This window comes from Macaca fascicularis, chromosome 11 (assembly GCF_037993035.2).
Source record: "Macaca fascicularis isolate 582-1 chromosome 11, T2T-MFA8v1.1".
NCBI classification, from domain to species: domain Eukaryota; kingdom Metazoa; phylum Chordata; class Mammalia; order Primates; family Cercopithecidae; genus Macaca; species Macaca fascicularis.
Genome location: NC_088385.1, coordinates 71,978,209 through 71,997,981, shown reverse-complemented (window position 1 = coordinate 71,997,981; position 19,773 = coordinate 71,978,209). Strand labels below are relative to the sequence as shown.

Here is a 19,773-nt window from a genome sequence, read left to right as displayed (position 1 = left end):
AGGAGTTCTCTGGACCCCTTCTGGTTCTGAGTGTTGCCCAATTCATAAATCATCCTTTGCTCAAATAAACTGTTTAATTTATTGTGCATAAAGTTTTTCTTTTAACACTAGGCTACCTCTCCCCGCCTTCAGCTGCTCTCAGTTTCCATGTAGCTTACATAGTGTACTTCAACCCCTGAGTATGATTTTAATGTTTAAAATGTTTAATGGTCCCTAATCCTTTATCCAATATTAACAGAGTCTTAATACTACACTGGAGGGGTGAAAAAATTGGCCTTTTTTAGAGACCCTATTGTAGACTCTAAATGTTGAATTTTGCTTTATTCTCTGATTTCAAAAACCTGACTTCAAAAAACTTGATTCATAAAATCTGAATCTGCCAGAAAACAGTTTTCTGGACGAAGTCAGTAAGATTGATCCTTAATACCATTTTAAATAAACACTGAAGGCATCTTCAAATTCCAGATTAGGACTAAATTCAAACTGATTTTCCTACATACCATTTCTATTTGTTAAGGTCTCTTCAACAAATATTTACTGAGTAACCAAAAACCAGGTGCTAGGGAATACAAAGATGAGAACTCAGAATCTTCCGTAGAGCTGCTGGTAGTACAGTGACTTACTACCTTGGAGGACAGAGATCCTTTTGAGAATTTAATAAAATTTATGAACCCTTTCCCTGCAAAAATGCATGCATATTCAAATATGTACATATAATTTCAAGGAGTTACTGCTTACCTGGAGTCCATTTATCTCTTCCTTAAGATTGATGGACCACTGTTTTAAGAACTCCTGGTCTAGTAGAATGTGAGACTTTTTTTTTTTTTAAAGGGGGGAAGTGGGAATAATTCCAAGGGAAATCTAAAAAACAAATACATGAAATAATACAAAATTGTGCAGATAGTACAGTATAGGGACAAAGATCCCATAGTGGGAGTCAGATTATCTGTACTCAAATCAGTTCTGCCACTTACTGACTTTGGATGAGTTTCTTAACCTCCCTAGACCTCAATTTCAAGAATTAAGTGAAATAATCCAAGAAAAACTTAGCACAGCACTGAGAGACAGAGGCACACACACAAGCACAGACCTGGAATCCCTTGAACTGAATTGTTAATGTCTCTACAGTTGAAGTCTACATACATCCTCATAGTAAACACTCACTTTCTTAAAACTGTCCTTATAACCAAAAGAGCCCAACTAAAACATTATCTCCCTCAAACCCCTGAAGTAGCTAAAGTAGCTAATATGGCTTAAAGTAGCTAATGGCTTCTAAAACCCTTTTAAACCCTAAGATTATCATATATAGCAAAACCATTGGTTTCATCTGCTTTTATTTATTCAGTGTATCCTCCCTTCCTGCAGAACAAGGATTAGCAAAAATAAATGAAAAGTATGGCAACAACCCTGTAATAAACTGGTAAAGCTGATTGTGTTAGAACATATGTAAAAGGCCTTACAAATTAAAGCACAAGTAACTTATTTATATTCATATCATGTCTGTCCTAGCCAGCATATGGTCTTAGCAGAATTTTGACTTGCCACTTTAAGTTGTTTTTTTCTTCCAAATTTCCAAACATACTACTATAGCCTATTTAATCTTGCTTTTTAAACATCAAGACCCATACACCATGCTTATATATTTTCACTTAACTACTGTGTTTGTACTATGGTTCTTTATCACTACACACGTACTGATGTAACACCAGTGTCTTTTATTATTTTAACCCTTGAAGAATTTATTAGCCAAAAGGAATTTTAAAGAAAACAGAAGGTGTCAGCAAAAAAAAACAAAAAACAAAAAACAATCTAAACCAATCTTGCAGAGTATTATATTCCTATTTTTTTAAATGCATTTGGATTGATATTCTTCCCAAAACAAAATTCAGGAAAAGATCCTCCTAAATCATCCTAGTTTCTCTCATTTCCTAACTCAAATATTAGAATTTTTTAAAAGGTACTGAATATTTTCAAAGTCACTGAGTAATATTTTTATCCTTTTTCCTTCTTAGATAAGATGGCATTAATATAATTTATAGCTATTTTGTATTAAGTTCAACCTTGTACAATTTTTTAAAAATTAAAGAATTTAAGTAAAATACAAATTTTCTTTTAAGTAATGCTTGCTCCATAAGTTATATCATTTAGATGAGTAAGTATCTCTTCATAATAAAAAGCAATGGGCGAAATTAAAAAAAAAAAAATCTGAGGCAAGGAACACTAGCTCCAAAGTTTATGACTTACAATCTTAAGCAAGTTACCCTCTCTGGGACTCTTAGTTCCTCAATGTAAAATGGGATGTTTTGTAACCATGCCCAGCAGCATGGAGATAGACTCATGTATCTTAGATAGATTAATAAGTCATCTTTTCCCAATCCTAGCATGAAATAAAAAATAGCACGTTTATAAAATAACATAATATACTGCAAATCCAACCTTCATCTGTCTCTACCACAGAGCTACTGGGATAAAATTACAGTTCTTAGGAAGATAGACTTCAAGGCAAGGCTCCCCAAGTCTTTTATAATGCCTGAATTTTTCACTTACTGCCAAAAATGTTTTACCAATCAAAGATATTAATAGAATCTGAGTTAATCAAGATCTTGTACAATCACCTGTGAGATTAAGGGGTTACCAGCTGGTAAGTCAGTCATTTCAACACCACAACTGATTCTCTGACATTCAATATGAATGTCTTGAAAATAAATGCTATATATATTATATATAAAATTTATATAAAATCTCCTTGTAACATTCTTTAAGTAATGATTCTCCACTCTTAAAGCAAAAGGACCTCTTCATTTATATCAAGATATTCAGATTCCCCATAACGGTACTTTTGATATCCACTTATTAAGAAAATATGACCAAATTCTACCATGCATACAATATTTTATATTTTAATCACAGCAGTATTGAAATACCATTGAAAAACAATAGCACAGTATGAAATGTAAATTATTTATTAGGTCTTCAGACAAACTTTATCATGGGCACAGTTCCCAAAATGTTCTCAGTCCACAGTTGAAAACTACTGCCATAAATTCTAACAGAAAATGTAGAATTGTAGGCAATCCAGCTACTACACATTTAAGGATAAAGAACAATTTAGAGAGGCAGGGCTAAACTCTTGATTCCATATTGGCTCAATCCTCACTAAAGATAATCACATTACCAAATTTTATCATAAAATCATACAATTTTTATGAACAGAGCTCCGCAATATTATATTATGAATTCATTCAATCAAACGGCTTACCCTAACATTTAAAGTAGATGACTGCCAGGCTTGGTGGTGTGTGCCTGTAGACCCAGCTGCTCAGGAAGCTGAGGTGGGAGGATTACTTGAGCCCAAGGCCCAAGTAATTACTTGAGGCCAGCCTGGGCAACATAGCAAGACACGTCTCTTTCAAAAAGAAAATAAAGTTTCTGAATTGAGGGAATAAGGGAAGTTGGGACTTAATAAAGAGAGAAAGGAGAAGAGGATATGTGAAAGAGGAAAACAGTATGTACAATGGTTAGTGGATGAGCTTTCAAGTCATGTTGCTAAGGTTTTTACCCAACAACATAACTCCATAACTCCTCTCCCTGCCCTATAAACTTGGACAAAGTGATTAACCTAATCCTCAGATTCCTCATTAATGATGGAAAACTAGCCCCTACCTCATAAAACTCTTAAAAACTAAATGAGATACAAAGGAGCATAAAATGTTTACTTGCCAAGCACTCAACAAGTAAACCTATTTCATACAGAAAATGTTGAAGTTATTGAGTACTTAGAAGTTATTGAACCTTTTAAAGTTATTGAGCCAAGATCATATTAAAACAGCAGAAAGCTTAGGCCAGTATAAGTTGGAAAACAACAAAGTATAAGAGAAAACATTAAAAGCCAAAAATAAACTTTCTTTCTCCTCCAACTCTCACAGAACACAATCCATTGCTCTGATTCCCTAAACTTAAACCAATAGTATATTAATGCTAAAATAGGATGTGGTTTTAAATAGGCTTCTGTGGGCTAGCCCAGGAACTTAAAACCAGTGTAGTAAAACATGCTCCAAGTTCAAACAATTGTTTTACACACAATCTGGAAGACAACATATTCAAAAATCAGGGACTGCCTATTTTTCCTTTTGAAATGAAAAAGCTTGTCTTTGCGAGAAAATATTCTCTAGGAATCCAAATGTAATTCAAAGAAATTATTCAAATTAAATAGAACAAGGTGCTAAGTATTAATCCACTATATAACATCCTGTAAAATAACTGAAAAAATATTTACAATTCAAAGAGCATGATAAGAACTTCTCAATTCTTTCTCAGAATGAAGTACTGAAACCCTCAGAAAACTTCTTCATCCAGACATAAGTTTTACTAGACATTAGTTTTCACTTTTGCCAATACAAGCTGAGTTTTCCCTTATCTGTCGCCACGGTCCTGTAATAGACTCAAAGAGCCATCTCTCCATTCTACATGTTTCAAGAATTGTAGAAAGCGGTTTAATGAATGGGAAATGGGGAATGAGTATAAAGGAACATTCTCAATAAGTAACATGAGTAAGGACTTAAAAGACATCACTTCCACTCTAAGCTAAGACGTCCTTTGTGCCTAAAAATAAGGAGAAATTAAATCACAAGTCACTGGCTGAGCAGTGCCAGAACTATAGCTCACTCACCTACCTGCCCAAACCCTAAGTGGCAGTGCTTTAAAACAGCGCAACAGAAACAGAAAACAGGACAGGGGTTTTAGGGTCAGATTTAGCTTTAAATCCTGCTCCTCTACAGACTACCTGTTTAATCTTAGGCAAATTAATATCTCCATACCTCACTGTCTATGTCTAAAATGATAACAAAACTGACATCATAGAGTCATTACAAAGATCTACTGAAAATACTATAGAGAACACTATGCATGGCACATTACAAACATTCAAAAACTGACAGTCATCAGGTCTCATTAAACCAATAATGTAACTCCATAACTCAGAACGGTCCAGACTTGCCTAGTCTGAATCGAGATACACCATGAGTGCAAAATACGTATCGGATTCTAAAGCCTTAATTCAAAAAAGAGCATAAAATATTTCATCAATAACTTTTGTATTGATTATAAAACAGTATGTACAATGGTTAGTGGATGAGCTTTCAAGTCATGTTGCTAAGGTTTTTACCCAACGACATAACTCCATAACTCCTCTCCCTGCCCTATAAACTTGGACAAAGTGATTAACCTAATCCTCAGATTCCTCATTAATGATGGAAAATTAATGATGTCAAAATAATATTCTAGGTATACCAGATTAAATAAAATTAAATAAAATAAATTATTAAAATTAATCTCAACTTTTTTATGTTTTAATGTGGCTACTGTGTCTGGACGGTTCTGGTCTAAACCATCACCGATAACAGTTTCAAATGCAAAATGGGATGGAAATTTCATTATGTGCTTCATATGACTTATCTAAGAGACTGAAGATCCTAATGTACTTTAAATACCTTCTAATTTAAGTAGCATTAATATTCACCTATTGAGCATTCATGGGGACACACGTCATCTTCCCACTTTGATAATAACAGTACTCATGGTATCTTACAAACTAGCTGAAGAACAGCATGTGACAAGTCACCCTTCTGTACCAACTGTATGCATTGTCTGTTCTTCACATAATATTAACAGAATCTTACTCTAAGACCCATCCTCATTCTTAAAAAATGTTTTTCTGTCTCAAATTCAGTACTACATTTTGGATTAAAGCAATGTATCCCATCTCTGACTTTCCTATCAGCAAATCTACCTTTTAGTGAATAGCAAGGCTACAATCCAGTTTCAAGTTGTGTCATCACCTGTTTAATATAGCTGCAAAAAAAAAAAAAAAAAAACACATTATTTTTCAGTCCTGGAGATAAGGAAGGCACTAATTATGTAATGTGAAAAGATACTCCCTTTTATCTGCTCAAATGGCTTGAGAGAAAGGTTTAAAAATACTGATAAGGACTATAAATTTAGCCAACTCTATTACTTATTAACATTACTGACTGGACATGTCATAGTGCTGAACATGTGTTACTTAAACTACTATAGATGTTAAGTCCTAACTTATAATATTAAAATTACAGTTACGTATCACTCCAAATTTCTCCAAAGCATTTCTACAGACATTATCACAGCAGTTCCGTACAAAAATCACTGGCTGGAAGTAAAGTTGATTTTACCATACCCTCATTTAACAGACACAAAAAACAAGGCCCAGAGGTTATATGTATCTTGCTTGCCCAAATAAAGCTTGCAGCTAACAATAAGATAAAGTATAAAAAAATTCTACTGCTGCCTGGTAGTTAATACTGTGAACTCTAAAGTTAGATCTTGGGTTCAAATGCTGGCTCCAACACGTAGTAGCTGCGGGACCTTGGACAAATCACTTGTAACCTTATTCCCTCTATCTTTCCATTTTCTCACAGACATAGTATGAGTAGTTACCCGCATGAAAATTAAAATAAAATGCTCACACACACTGAAAATTCTCAATAAATGTTTGCTCTTATCACCTAAGGCTTTAAAATCTGAAAGAAGGGACATTTAGAGATGAAATTTTTAAAAAACCAAAATAACACTGCTGTCAAAAGGATAAGAATATTTCTAGAACATCATGAACCATAATCATAAATGTTCAGATTTTATAACATTTTCATTTTTGGCAAATTCATTCTTCATGTCTCTTCCTTTTTTAAAAATTACTCCTAAAAACCTGCAAGAAATAATAAAACCTACATTTATTAAAATTGTGTGGTTTTAAAGGTAGAATTCCCAATTGAGAAAATGGTAATACAGAAAAGGTGAAAGGAATGATCAACACACATTACTTCAATTATCCAACTATTTCTTTTGTGTACATATCCACTGTGGTAAGCTTTACCAGATGGTATACTCGAATTTACAGAAACTAATTTTTAAAGTATGTTTCCTAAGTCACAATATATAAAAATCTGATATATTGTTGCATGGTAACAAAATCCCAATCTGAAGGCTAGCTAGTGCAGAAATATTTAGGAGAAAGGAGAGAATGCCAGCCAAAGTGTGGGGAGAGTGTCACTCCCATAGTTCTAAAAAGTATGATATATACTTATCTTCTGGTATTACCTGGTACATAGTATAGGTGCTCAATAAATAATCTGAGTGAATGGGTGATTGAACGAATAAATGAGTAGGAGAAACTTAATGTTTCTTCAAATGAACTAAATCAAACAAGAAAGCATTTGTGATCCCATGGGAGATACACTTATAAACCAAGGAAGTCATTAATAAGGCTGACCAAGGTTCCAAGTCATAGCTCAGAGGCTAGAAGTAGATATTCCAAGATTCCCCTCACCTCCTAATTAATTTCAACAATCCTCTTCATATGCTTTGAAAATTTTACCTTGGTGAACTCCTACAGAGCAAAGGCATCCTTTGTAAGTATAGCGTGCTTTCAGGAATTAGCCATAGTGAGCAAATTGTGTGTGTGTGTGTGTGTGTGTGTGTGTGTGTCTGTGCGTGCGCGCGCGCGTGTGTGTACATACTCAGATATATATGAGCTAACTGAAAAACAAAATTAATTTTCTGCTATGTGCTAAAATACTCATTTGCTACTAAAGGGTTTTTTCTATTCATGTCACATTCAGGGCAGGACAGCAATTGCTGGTGCATACTTACTACCCAATTAGTTCAGGAGAGCTGAACTAAACTCTTGCATAGTTTTACAACCAAGCCTTGTTTTTAAACTTTAGCTTGTCATTTGATAGTAACATAGCTGTAAAGATGAATTCAGAAGTCATCTTGCAAAAGCGTTTTAAGTAAAAAGGTGTGCAAAAGCACAAAGCAATAAATCTGCTACCCAGGAAAAATTAAGTGGTATAATTTTAAACTATACCTCGAAATAAAAGAAAATCAAGACATATGAAAAGTAATTCATGATGGCTTCCATATGATAGATGCATTATTCTATTTTTAGAGATTACCTGTTACAATAATTTTTATAACCTTTTTGAAGAGCTAATTTCCTTAGAAATATATTTTTTAAATAATCACATTAAATGTGCAAAATAAATTATTACGATCTAACTTTTCTTCCTGATCAACTCTTGTTTAAAAAAATTTTGGTAGTATTGTTAATAAATAATATTATTAACTATATATATATGATATAATGTATAAACTGATGCAGTTTAAACCACAGATTATTAAAACAGTGAAATCCAAAGGTTACTGGTCAAATATACTGCTACTGGTTCACTTTAAAATCTATGTTAAGGCCGGGCACTGTGGCGCACACCTGCAATCCCAGCACTTTGAGAGGCCAAGGCGGGTGGATTACTTGAGGTCAGGAGTTTAAGACCAGCCTGGCCAACATGGTGAAACCTCATCTTGACTAAAAAATACAAAAATTAGCTGGGCATGGTCCCATGTGCCTGTAATCCCAGACACTTGGGAGGTGGAAGCAGGAAAATCACTTGAACCTGGGTGGTGGAGGCTGCAGTGAGCAGATACTGCACCACTGCACTCCAGCCTGGGCGACAGAGCGAGACCCTGTCTCCAAAAAAATAAAAAATAAATAAAATCTATGTTAAAAATAAATTCTAAATATGAAAATCAAAATCCAAAGTTATAAGCAAATAACCGTCATAACAATTTCCACAATTAATATTAAGCTATGTTCCCAAATTAAATGGCAGCAATTTTTAGTGTATAATCAATACAAGATTAAAATACATTTTTTAAAAAAACGTTATTTTAAGTTCTGGGACACATGTGCAGGATGTGCAGGTTTGTTACACAGGTAAACATGTGCCATGGCGGTTTGCTGCACCTATCAACCCATCACCTACGTATTAAGCCCAGCATGCATTAGCTATTTTTCCTGATATTCTCCCCACCCTTAGAATATATCTTTATTCTAATTTAGATTATATCATTAGTAATAAAATTTTCACAAAGAAGTTAGTAGTACTTATTAACTAACAAGTATATTTTGGAGGAGAGTTCCAACAGTTTAAGGTGTCTTTCTCTTTTAAACAACTTATAAACTATATAATTATCTTTGCACTGAGGATAGAAATTTCCTTTTATTTATATAACGTATTTTTCAGATAGGTAAAGTTAATACTGAATAACCAATGAGCAAGGAGAAGCAAGCTTTAAGAACTTCCCAACTCTTAGGAATCATGAAAATAATTTTTTAAAGTGTCCCTGAAATTATCAAACACATCCTTTCCATTAAAACGAATATGAGTATAAAAGGAAAATACAAAGTTTATTTAAAAGGAGCAAAAAAGGGGGAACAAATGTACGAAAAGGTCTTTATATCCTAAAAATGAACAATGGAAAGAACAAGTTGTAAGTGGTAATACAAATCAAAAGATCACTTTCCCTACCAGTTTTGAGACTGTGCAAATATTTTAAAAATTAGAAACAGTTTTCATATTGTATTATTGTTCTATGTATTACATATTATAGTTTGTATTATAGCAGATGCCCCCTCCCCTTTAATTAATCTAAAACCTTAAGGATAAAAAGTTCCATGTGATTCATAATTGTTGGATGAATACCACTTTTCCTAAAGTTGTTAGGTTTCACAGATTATTCCTGGCACTTCTAGGATTTTATGAATCTATACTCTTCACAGTTTTCTAATAACAATAATAGTAGAGAACATATATCAAGTCCTTATTTATACATATTAAAAGGCAATCTAGAAGAACGGTTAAGAGCCACTATCTGAGTTCAACTACTGCTGCTTCACTTACTAGCTACAAGACCCTAGGTGAGTTACTTCTCAGTTACTTCTCCATTTACTTATAAAATGGGATAAGTACCTACCTCATAAGGATTAAATAATAATTGTTTAGCTCAGTGCCTGGTACACAGTTAATGCTACATAAGGGTTAGTTATTATTATTACTATGTGCCATGTATAAGTTTTACTTTACACACGTTACTTCAATAATTCTCATTTAACCTATTTTCCAGATGAGGATACTGAAGTTTACAACAGCTAAGCAACTTGCCTTAGTAAAAAAAAAAACCTAGCAAGTGGAAGCGCCAATACTGACATCTAGGTTCTCTGATAGCTATGCCAATGTATCCTCAAACTAGTCTCCGTGGATATATCTGTAGAGATTCACAAGTTTTTCCTCTGATTATTTTTAATTTTAAATCATTCTAGGGAAAATTTTCAAATGAAAAACATCTTCATAGAGTAGACTTTAATTTCTGAAATCATCAAACTGGTATACGCAAATCCCTGGCATTCATGGGAATATTCTCATAGATCTAGGATTTTTTTTTTTTTTTTTTTTACAAAGCAGTCAACTCGTAAAACTTCAAACATAACACAGAGCTTTCATTCTTCAAGAATGAGAGAATAGGCCAGCCACTATGGCTGACGCCTGTAATCCCAGCACTTTAGGAGGCGAAGGTAAGAGGATCGCTTGAGCCCAGGAGTTCAAGACCAGCCAGGACAACAAAGTGAGACCCTATCTCAACAAAAAATACAAAAAATTACCAAGTGTGGTGGTGCAGAGCTATAGTCCCAGCTACTCAGGAGGCTGAGCTGTGAGGATTGCTTGAGTCCTGGGAGGTTGAGGCTGCAGTGACCCATGATCACACCACTGCAATCCAACCTGGGTGACACAGCAAGACCCTGTCTCATGTTGGGAAAAAAAAAAGAATGAGAGCAACAACTATTTTTCAAAATGCTTATTCCCCATATTCATTTTAGATACCAAGTTCGGTTGGGACCTTTTGGCTAGTCTAAAAAGTAAAAGTATTTTTTAAACGACAATGACATAAAACACGTTACCTCTTTGTAACAACCGGTCTTGGTTTTAAAGAAAACAACAACACATTAAAAGAACAAACAAACATTTAAAAGTATTCCTTTAGTAAACAGTACTAGTACTCACATTCAGCACCAGTCTCTCATCTTCACTCCAATTCTGTATCTACAAGAGCCTTCAAGAATTTTTCACTTGAACAACTCAAATAATAAGTCCTAAGTAAACTCATTTTCCCTAGACCACTTTTCCCCAAACAAGATCCCTCTTCAACATCTCTAATTCCTCCAATGACATTAACATTCTCACAGTCATCCAGGTTCATGGCCAGAATAATCTTTGACTCCTATCTCTACTTTATTCTCTATATTCAAAACCATATGTCTTTCTTCAAATGAATTATGTCGTTCAGAGGCCCAACTCCATTCCCACTTATCAACCTCCTTCAGGTTTCATCACCCTACTCCTTCCCTCCAATCCTATCACTATCTACACCATCACCTGTTTATCTTTCTTAAAAGACCAATTCGATCATGCTTGTCCTCTGCTTTATAACCTCTATGAACTCCATTACTCAACCTACAGAATAAAATCCAAATGTTGAATTTAGAGCTTCTGATCATATAAGACCAATCATTTGAGAATTTACAGTGAATTCTCCCCTTTTATACAAGTGTGTCACCACATAATATCCCGTATGTTTCTTAGCCATTTCCTATTACTGTTATTAGTGGTGTGGAGGCTTCTACAGAAATAAGATTTCTTTTACATATGCTTACAAGACACTAAGTAGATAACCAATTACTGAGTTAGATATTATGAGTTAACAGTGCATATATACTGGGTACCTGATATGTGATCATTTATTCAACAGATATTTGCTGAATAATGAATCTGTGCTGAAGATACTAATGTGACTACCATCTACTAAGAGATTTCCACGTGCCAGACAACACTAGTTTAGATGCATTATCTCACTTAATACAAGTCATCCTGAGACAGTATTATCAATCTCATTTTTAGTATGAGGCAATTATATCTCTAGTATAGTCTACTTTAAAAAGTAGAGCCAAAATCAGAACTGAGTAAAAAGTCTGTACTCTTTAACACTGTATTCTACTCCTATAGAAAGATTACTCTAAAGAGAGGAGCTGTAATCTATTTGGCATGATGGACACACAAATATAATACTTTGCCCTAAATACTATGAAGGATGCATTAATGTCTTATTTGAGCACAAAATGATGGGCCAAACCCTAGGGTAAAAAGACAGAGAGTCAGAGATGTCTGGAGATGACATATTTAAGAATGAATCACAGTTACACAATAAAGAAACAACATTCCCAAAAAAGGGGATAACTTGTGCAAAGGTAGAAAAGCACAAATTTCATTACTTAGAGAACATCAAGTAGTTCAGTTTTCTAGAAAGTAAGTGTGATAAGGGAGACTGGTAGAAAGGGCAAGTATAGTCAGATCTTGAACAGTTTAGCCAAGGAGTTTAGATTCTGGCCAATAACTAACAGAAAGCCATTGTGTAATTTTAAACAAGAGGGGATGATCACATTTGTGCTTTAGAACTACTGCTCTGTACTGACAAACGGACTGGAAGAGCTAAAGCCTAGAAGCAGGGACACCATTTTAGGTTACTAAAAGAGTTCAGCCAAGAGACTAACCTAGAACAGTGGCGAGGAACAGAAAAAGACTGATTCAAAAGATACACAGGAAACAGAACTACAGGACTTGGTAACCAATTAGGTTGGGGGTTTGGAGGAAGGTGAGGGAAAGGAAAGAATCTAGGTAAATCCAAGGTTTCTCTCTTGAGCTCTGTCTGGGTGGATGGAAGCACCATTAACTAAAACAGGGAAGAGGAGCAAAAACAAGATAAATATAAGGAAAATGTCAGATGGTATTGGTACATACTTCTAGTATACCCAAAACATGTCTAGTAAACAAATAGGTATACCTAGATCTCAGGAGAAATCCAAGGTAAAAATACAAAACGAAGATAATGGCCAGGAGAGTGAATGAAACTTCCTAGAGAAATGTGTACAATAGGAGACAGCCAAAGATCAAGCTGTGGAGACCACCAATATTTAAAACAGGCAGACAGGAGTATGAAAACTAAGAGAGAGTAGTGATACAGAAGCTTAGAAAGGAGAAAGTTTCATGAAGAAGGGAGCTGTCAATGCACTAAACATACCAAAGAGATGAGGATTTGAAAATTGAGTAACTGGTGACTTGAAGAAGAGAGGTAGCAGAGGAATGGCTGGTGAAGAAAGCTAAACTAGACAGGGTTGAGTGAATGGCAGGGAAGAAAATAGAGGTAGAAAGTTTGAGAAGAGAGTAACAACTAGAGAAGAAAAGAGCATTGAAGAGCAACATTTTTAGAATGATAGAGATTTTAGCATTTTTATACAATGAGAAAGGGACTAGTGGAAAATGAGATTTTAAAGTTATACCTCTGTACTTAAAATTAGTATATGGAAAAGTTACCCATAATACAATGTTAAGTGAAAAAACAAGTTGCAGAACATGTATGCTATAATGTCACTTAAAATTCTGACTCCTTTCAACGCCCCTCAAGGTGTTTAGGTCTTTACGATCTGGCCCATACCTACCTCTAACTTCACAGCATGCCATTTTCCCCTTCATTCATTATGTCCCAGCAACACTGGCCATTCTTTTTGGTCCTTCAACACACAAGGCTGTTCTCGCCTCAGGAATTCTGCACTTGCTGTTACTTCTGCCAGAATGCTCTTCTCCTGACCAAAGGCTAGTTCCTTCAAGTCATTCATATCTCAGTTCAAACATCCTTCCTCAGAGAAGTCTGCCTACCTTTATGTAATATTGCATATCTCTTCACCTCAGCCCCAAAAAGTTACCAGCAATACCTTGTGTTAGCAACTACCATTATCTGAAATTCTTATTTACTTGTCCATTCCCCTCCTAGAAGTGTAAGCTCTGTAACAGAGATTTCATCTTCCACATATGCAACATACTGTTCGCCACATATCCCTGCTGCTTAAAATAGTACCGGGCACATAGTAGACACTCTGTTTTTGAATGAAAATCTGTACGCACACACATATACACACACACACAGATGTATTTACATGAAAAATATTAAGGAAGGTCAGAAAGGATCTTAATACTTGAACTTATTTATATGGGGGCAGCATGAGGCTAGGAAGAGAGGCATACAATAACCATTCACTGTTTCCTTCATCTCTATTCAAACTTTCTGTAGAAGTCATGTCTTTTGTAACTGAAAAAAAAAATTAATAATGATCATATGAGCCTAGGACAGTTGATCTACTCTGCTTCTCTATTTTCGTTTGGTGGGCTATAATGATTTAATCACCTGTGGAACAAGTGACTACTCTGACTGCAGGTTGATCCTTGAGTTGTTTTGGTATGGCAGTTCAAAGTTAGAATCTTAAACCTTGGAGCTGGAAAGAGCTTAGGGATCATCTAATCCAACCCCCTAGTTTTATAGATGAGGAAGAAGAGACTTACAGCAATTCAATTAATAAAAAATAGGGTATTGATGAAAAAGTTTCAAAAACTATATGATTAAGAACAATTTAAAAGACTAATCTATTATATGTTATATGTAATTTAAAGAACTAATAAAAGCCTCCTAAAAGTTACTCTCACATATAACCTACAATCTTCTGGTGAAAACTATTGCTCAAAGTACAAGGATTTCCCTAAGCATATTATTTGACCAACGAACTCCACGGTTAAAGCATCATAATATAACAAAGGATATCGAATACGTGTGTGTGTGTGTGTGTGTGTGTGTATACATATATATATGGAGTGAAAATATTATTCACTCTTGATACCCTAACACTGTTAGGTGTGCAGACTAACTGAAGTTAGGCACTTCTTTCCACAGGGTAGACATACAATATGTCAAGTATATCATACATTAAGGATTCATCATACTTTGATTCAAATTTCTGTATTAATTTCTATAATGTGTATTTAATGGGATAAAAACCAAATGTTAAACAGGTAAGAAATGCACTACTATATCATTTATAGAAATGTCTTAACTATTTCTCTCTCTAGTTTACCAGGAATACAACAAATTTTGTCTAAACTTCTGAATAATACCACCTTATGCTTAACACACTGTCTCACTTGACCCTCACAACCCCACAGACAGCAGATATTGTTATTTCCATTTAGTATATAAAATGAGGCTCAGAGATTAAGGAGCTTGACCACAGTCATTCAGACAAGTCCTAGAACCTAGATCCTCTACTTCTTTGTTCTTTCCAACACCCAGATTACTTCACATTTACCATTTACTAAAATGTAAATATAATTTCCTTCCTTCCTTATCCGTGAAGGTGAAGAGTACCAAAATCCTAGCATTCCTATCCTATTCTACCTGAACTTTTAGTACATCACATTAGTCATTCATCTTAATACTGATGAGAAAGATGTGAAAGTCACCTTAACTGAGAATTGTGCTTATCAATAATTCTGTATGAAATCCTACCAAACAGTCAATTACTTTTTTTTTTTTTTTTTTTTTTTGAGATGGAGTCTTGCTCAGTAGCCCAGGCTGGAGTGCAGTGGCGCAATCGCCCACCACCACACCCGACTAATTTTTTTTTGTATTTTTAGTAGAGATGGGGTTTCACCATGTTAGCCAGGATGGTCTCGATCTCCTGACCTCGTGATCCACCCACCTCAGCCTCCCAAAGTGCTAGGATTACAAGCGTGAGCCACCGTGCACAGCCGTCAATTACTTTCTTAATCATTATAAAGGTACCCACTTATTTAGAAAGTTCTCTACAAACAATACCCAAAACTGTTAAAATGGTCTTTATAGTTGGAAATAAAATCTGAAACCAAATCTTAGCCTTACTACTAACTGTTCAACACTCAGTGCATTTCTTAACTTAGTATCATCCTCATCCAAAAAATGAGGATAATACCACCTGCTTCTGTGAGATGCTGGGAAGATGAAATGGTACAATAGATGTAAAACAATTAGCTCTTAGAAAATGGCCAGATCTGCTAACATGGTGAAACTCCGTCTCTAAAAAATACAAAAAAGAAATTAGCCAGGCCTGGTGGCACGTGCATATAGTCCCAGCTACTAGGGAGGCCGAGGCAGGAGAATCGTTTGAACCCGGGAGGCGGAGGTTGCAGTGACCAGAGATCGTGCCACTGCACTCCAGCCTGGCGACAGAGAGAGACTGTCTCAAAAAAAAAAAGAAAAAGGCCAGATCTTATAGCTGTTAGAGACACAGATGCAGATAGCTACTGCTGATAGGTAATGTCATTTAATTTATGTGAACTTTTACTAGTTGAACTTCTAGTGTGCCCTTATTTTTTTTCTCCCCAATATCTGGGGCAGGACACAAGACACTCATGCTCCCAGGGAATAAATTAAAGTGAGAGCTGAATTTCATTCTTGTTCTAACCCCTGTAATTAAGCAATAGAGTAATAATCTATTATTTCACTGTCTTGGAATTGGCTATATCAAAGCTTACACTATTTTGACTCCTATTCTTTATCTGAGTTGGCTAAATGCATCTTTCACTCTATTTTGAAATAAAACTAATAAGCCAACTTTATGAATACAAATAAAAATACGGTGAATTCATCTTGGGTGAAAATAGGAAGGCTTCAGGGGAATGCAGAGAGAGACCTAACACTGAGAAATTATGTATTCAGAAGTCCATTTTGTACTAATTTACTTTCTCTTTTAATCTTCACAAACATCATTCTAGTCAATAGAGGCCTCATTTTATAGATTAGGAAAGTTCAGAAGCTTTAACTCTTACTCTCTCCCTTTTGCTCAAGGTGCTTAACCACTTTAACCTACAAGAAGGCTCTCTTGCTCAACTCAAGGTCCTTCCTCTTACAATCTGCTCAGAATGGTCTCCTGTTTCTCAACAAGGCTGTCTCCTGCTTCAGGTCTCACCTCAAACAGTACCTCCTCCGTTCAATCTAAAGCAGTGTACACCTACGTCAGTGTAGTGTGGTAAGTTTTTTTAAAAAAAGGAAAAAAAAATAAAGTTGTGTACTTCAATTACTCATCTTTATTTCCTTCGCAGAACACAAAATGGTCTGTATTCATCTTCTTTTTGTGTTTAAGGGCAGAAATACTTTGATAATGACAATGAACACACCTACCTACAGTCATTTAGCAAGTAAATAACAGGACCTGGAAACCAATCCAAGGAAATCTGACTGCAAGCTCCTGCACTGCCCTACCACTACTTTTTGTACAGATGACAGGGAAAGTGCTTTGGGCTGGGAAATAAATTAAGAGGTGTGCCTTGCTGCTTTTTTATATTCATTCACTATTATGAAATTATACATATAGTTAATACGACAAAATATTTAACCCGAATTTATGCATACAGTTAATACTACAAATAATTCGAATTTCAAGAGCCACTACATTGCCTACTAGAATCACAACTCAATTTGAAAAAACACTACATTTATAATGTGCCTTATCCTAATACTTCAAATTTGTTGAGTGATTGGCATCTGCGCAAATATTTAGGGCTAAAAGAAAACTGTCACATATACAAATGAGTTTTACTAACAAGCTTATAATATTCTTTTAAAAATTGTTTTGAATTTCACAATACATCATGCAGAAAACTTAACACCAGTCATATGATATCATTTCGATAATGGTGTTCTTTCTTAAAGAAAGATGACACATGCACTGACTGTTGCGTTTTTGCTGTCAAACCATGTTCTTGCAGGTAAGTCAGTTCATGTAAAACGCTAAGCGCGGCTAAAGCGGACCACTAACAACATTCCCTTTGTTACCTTACCCACAGGATTTAATACTTACTGCTGAGTTCTCCATCCTCAGATACTCCTGTCCCTCTCATTCCTAGGTATGTCAGTCCCAGTATTAGGAAAAATAAGCAGGCAGCAGTTAAGAGAAACATCGACAAGTAGTGGGCACTGAAACTCCCTGTTGGGGACACCTCCTCCCGTTTAAATTGCTGGAGAAGTTCCTCTTCGGGTTCGGAAAGCTTCGGTTTGTTGTATGTGTTTTTCAGGTAGGTATGATTGGAGCCCGTATGATTGGCGTGGTTGATCCTGAGTGAACTAGCGGCGGCCACCGCCGCACTGGGAGGGAGGCTGTTAGAATAAATCCTGGGAGAGTCCACATTGAAGGCCCCACCGCCAATATGATTATTGGTTTTCAGAAGGGAGCCTGTTGACGAATCCAAGGTTGAGTCCATGTCAGTAAGTGGCGGGGGCAGGAGTGGGGTCAGTTTCTTAGCGTTAACACGGTATCTAGGAACCGGGCTGGAGTCCACTTGATCACAACCTCCTCCCTGCTCCGCCGCCTCTTCGAGGTTTCGGCTCCTGTCTAGACTCCCGGCAGCCGCCGCCCTGTCATTCATCGCGTGTCCTCCCCCTCCCTGAACTGAAGTCTCCAGCCTGCCGCCGGCCGATTTAGCAGTCAGCGGGGAGAGAGGCTTACTATGGGTTCGTCTGGGCCGATGCCGGGAAACGGAGTCGTCCTTTAATACCTGTCTGCTGGAGGCCACGTCGTCGTCGTCCTCTTCCTCTGAGTCCGAATAGTTTTCCCGGCAGCTGTAGGGGACAAGCCGGCTGCCATTCACGGTCCGGCTCGCCCAGAGCGGCTCCTCGGCCTCCGGGTCCCTCTCCTCACCGTCCTCTCCCTCCCCTTCCTCGTCCTCCACTGCTCCATCTTTCCCCGGCGGGGTCTGCAGGTCGGGGCCCGCCGGCCTCCTGGCCCCCCACCACGAGTGGGGCTTCCTTCGCTCGGCAGAGTTGCTGTTAGTCACCTCGCTGGCGGCCAGGGGCGCCGGCGGCGCTTTGAGCCCGCGGTACTGGAGCGAAGCCCGGTCTTTCCTCCCGCCGCCGCCGGCCTGGTCCCGGGGACTGGCCTCCACGTCCGACTCGTCCGAGCTGAAGCCCAGCAGCACTTTGCTGCCAGCCGTGGGGGCGGCGGAGGCGCCCCCGGGCCCTCCCAGGAGGTTCTCCGAGCCGGAGGCCGAGATTCGGCACAGGCCCCCAGGAGTCCGTAAGTAGGAGAGGTCGCCCGCGACTGGCCGGACCCCCATCCCCGCGGCTGCTGCCGCCGCTGGTCCCGCGGCTACGACCGTGGCGGCTGCCGTGTTATTGTTATTACTGTTCCGCGTCTTGTTGCCGCGGCCCCCCGACCGGTGCTGTTGCTGCTCTTCCTCTCGAAGCTTCTTCAGCTTCTTGAGGTAGACCGGGCGGGTGCTCTCCGTCACTGGTCCGGGAGACAGGCCGTAACGGCGGAGCTGAGAGAAAAGCTCCTCATCCGAGAGCTGCTGAGGTGCCGAAGCCGCTGCCGCCGCCATTTTCTCTCCAGGGTGTTTTACAAGCTCCGCGCTACCGGAAGTGACGCGCCGCCCTAGACCCTGAACTAGACCGCGCGGCGTCGCCCTCCCAGCGCCGCGGGCGTCTCGGCCAATGGGAGGCGCGGGAGGAGCTCACCTGAGCGGGAAACAGCCACCTGAGCAGCGCGCGGCTCCCACGGCGGAGACTGTTTCTACTCTCTCACCTTGAGGTGTCGGCGCATTCTCCCCGCTCTTCTCTGTCTCATCTCCAGCTGTTCTCCGCCCTGCCCTTCCAAGCGCCGTTCCCAGGAGCTGTCTCTTACTAAACCACACCTTGACCTCTCCTTCCTAGGTTCCTGCCACCGGGCAGTAATAATTGAAATTACCTTGAAGTTCATGGCATAAGTTTTCTTTACATCTGGATTCCCACTGCCAAGGAAGCCTAGACCTACTGAAAGAAATTCTGCTGGCCAGACTAGATTGGCAGCTTTCCCGTCTGACTTCAGGTTGTCTATTTTCAGTTCGTCTTTCGCTTGACTTACCAAAAAAAAAAAAATTGACTTTCTCTCACTGCTCTTGAGAAGCCTCACCTCTCCCATTCTGAGAAGATACAGAGTACACCAATCACAATACA

At 37.7% G+C, this 19,773-nt stretch overlaps 1 protein-coding gene across 5 annotated transcripts in view; it reads right to left on the bottom strand.

Moving 5' to 3' along the window:
• Window positions 1-19,174, bottom strand: part of LEMD3 (LEM domain containing 3) — a 78,621-nt gene extending 59,447 nt beyond the window's left edge. For all 5 annotated transcript variants that reach the window (XR_012420442.1, XR_012420443.1, XM_005571451.5 and 2 more), the window contains exon 1: window positions 17,645-19,174. Coding sequence is in view for 3 of the 5 variants with exons in the window: in XM_005571451.5 (XP_005571508.3) it covers window positions 17,645-19,160 (1,516 nt within the window). In the remaining 2 variants the exon portion in view is untranslated. The remainder of the gene's footprint in view (window positions 1-17,644) is intronic.
• Window positions 19,175-19,773: the final 599 nt, after the last annotated feature.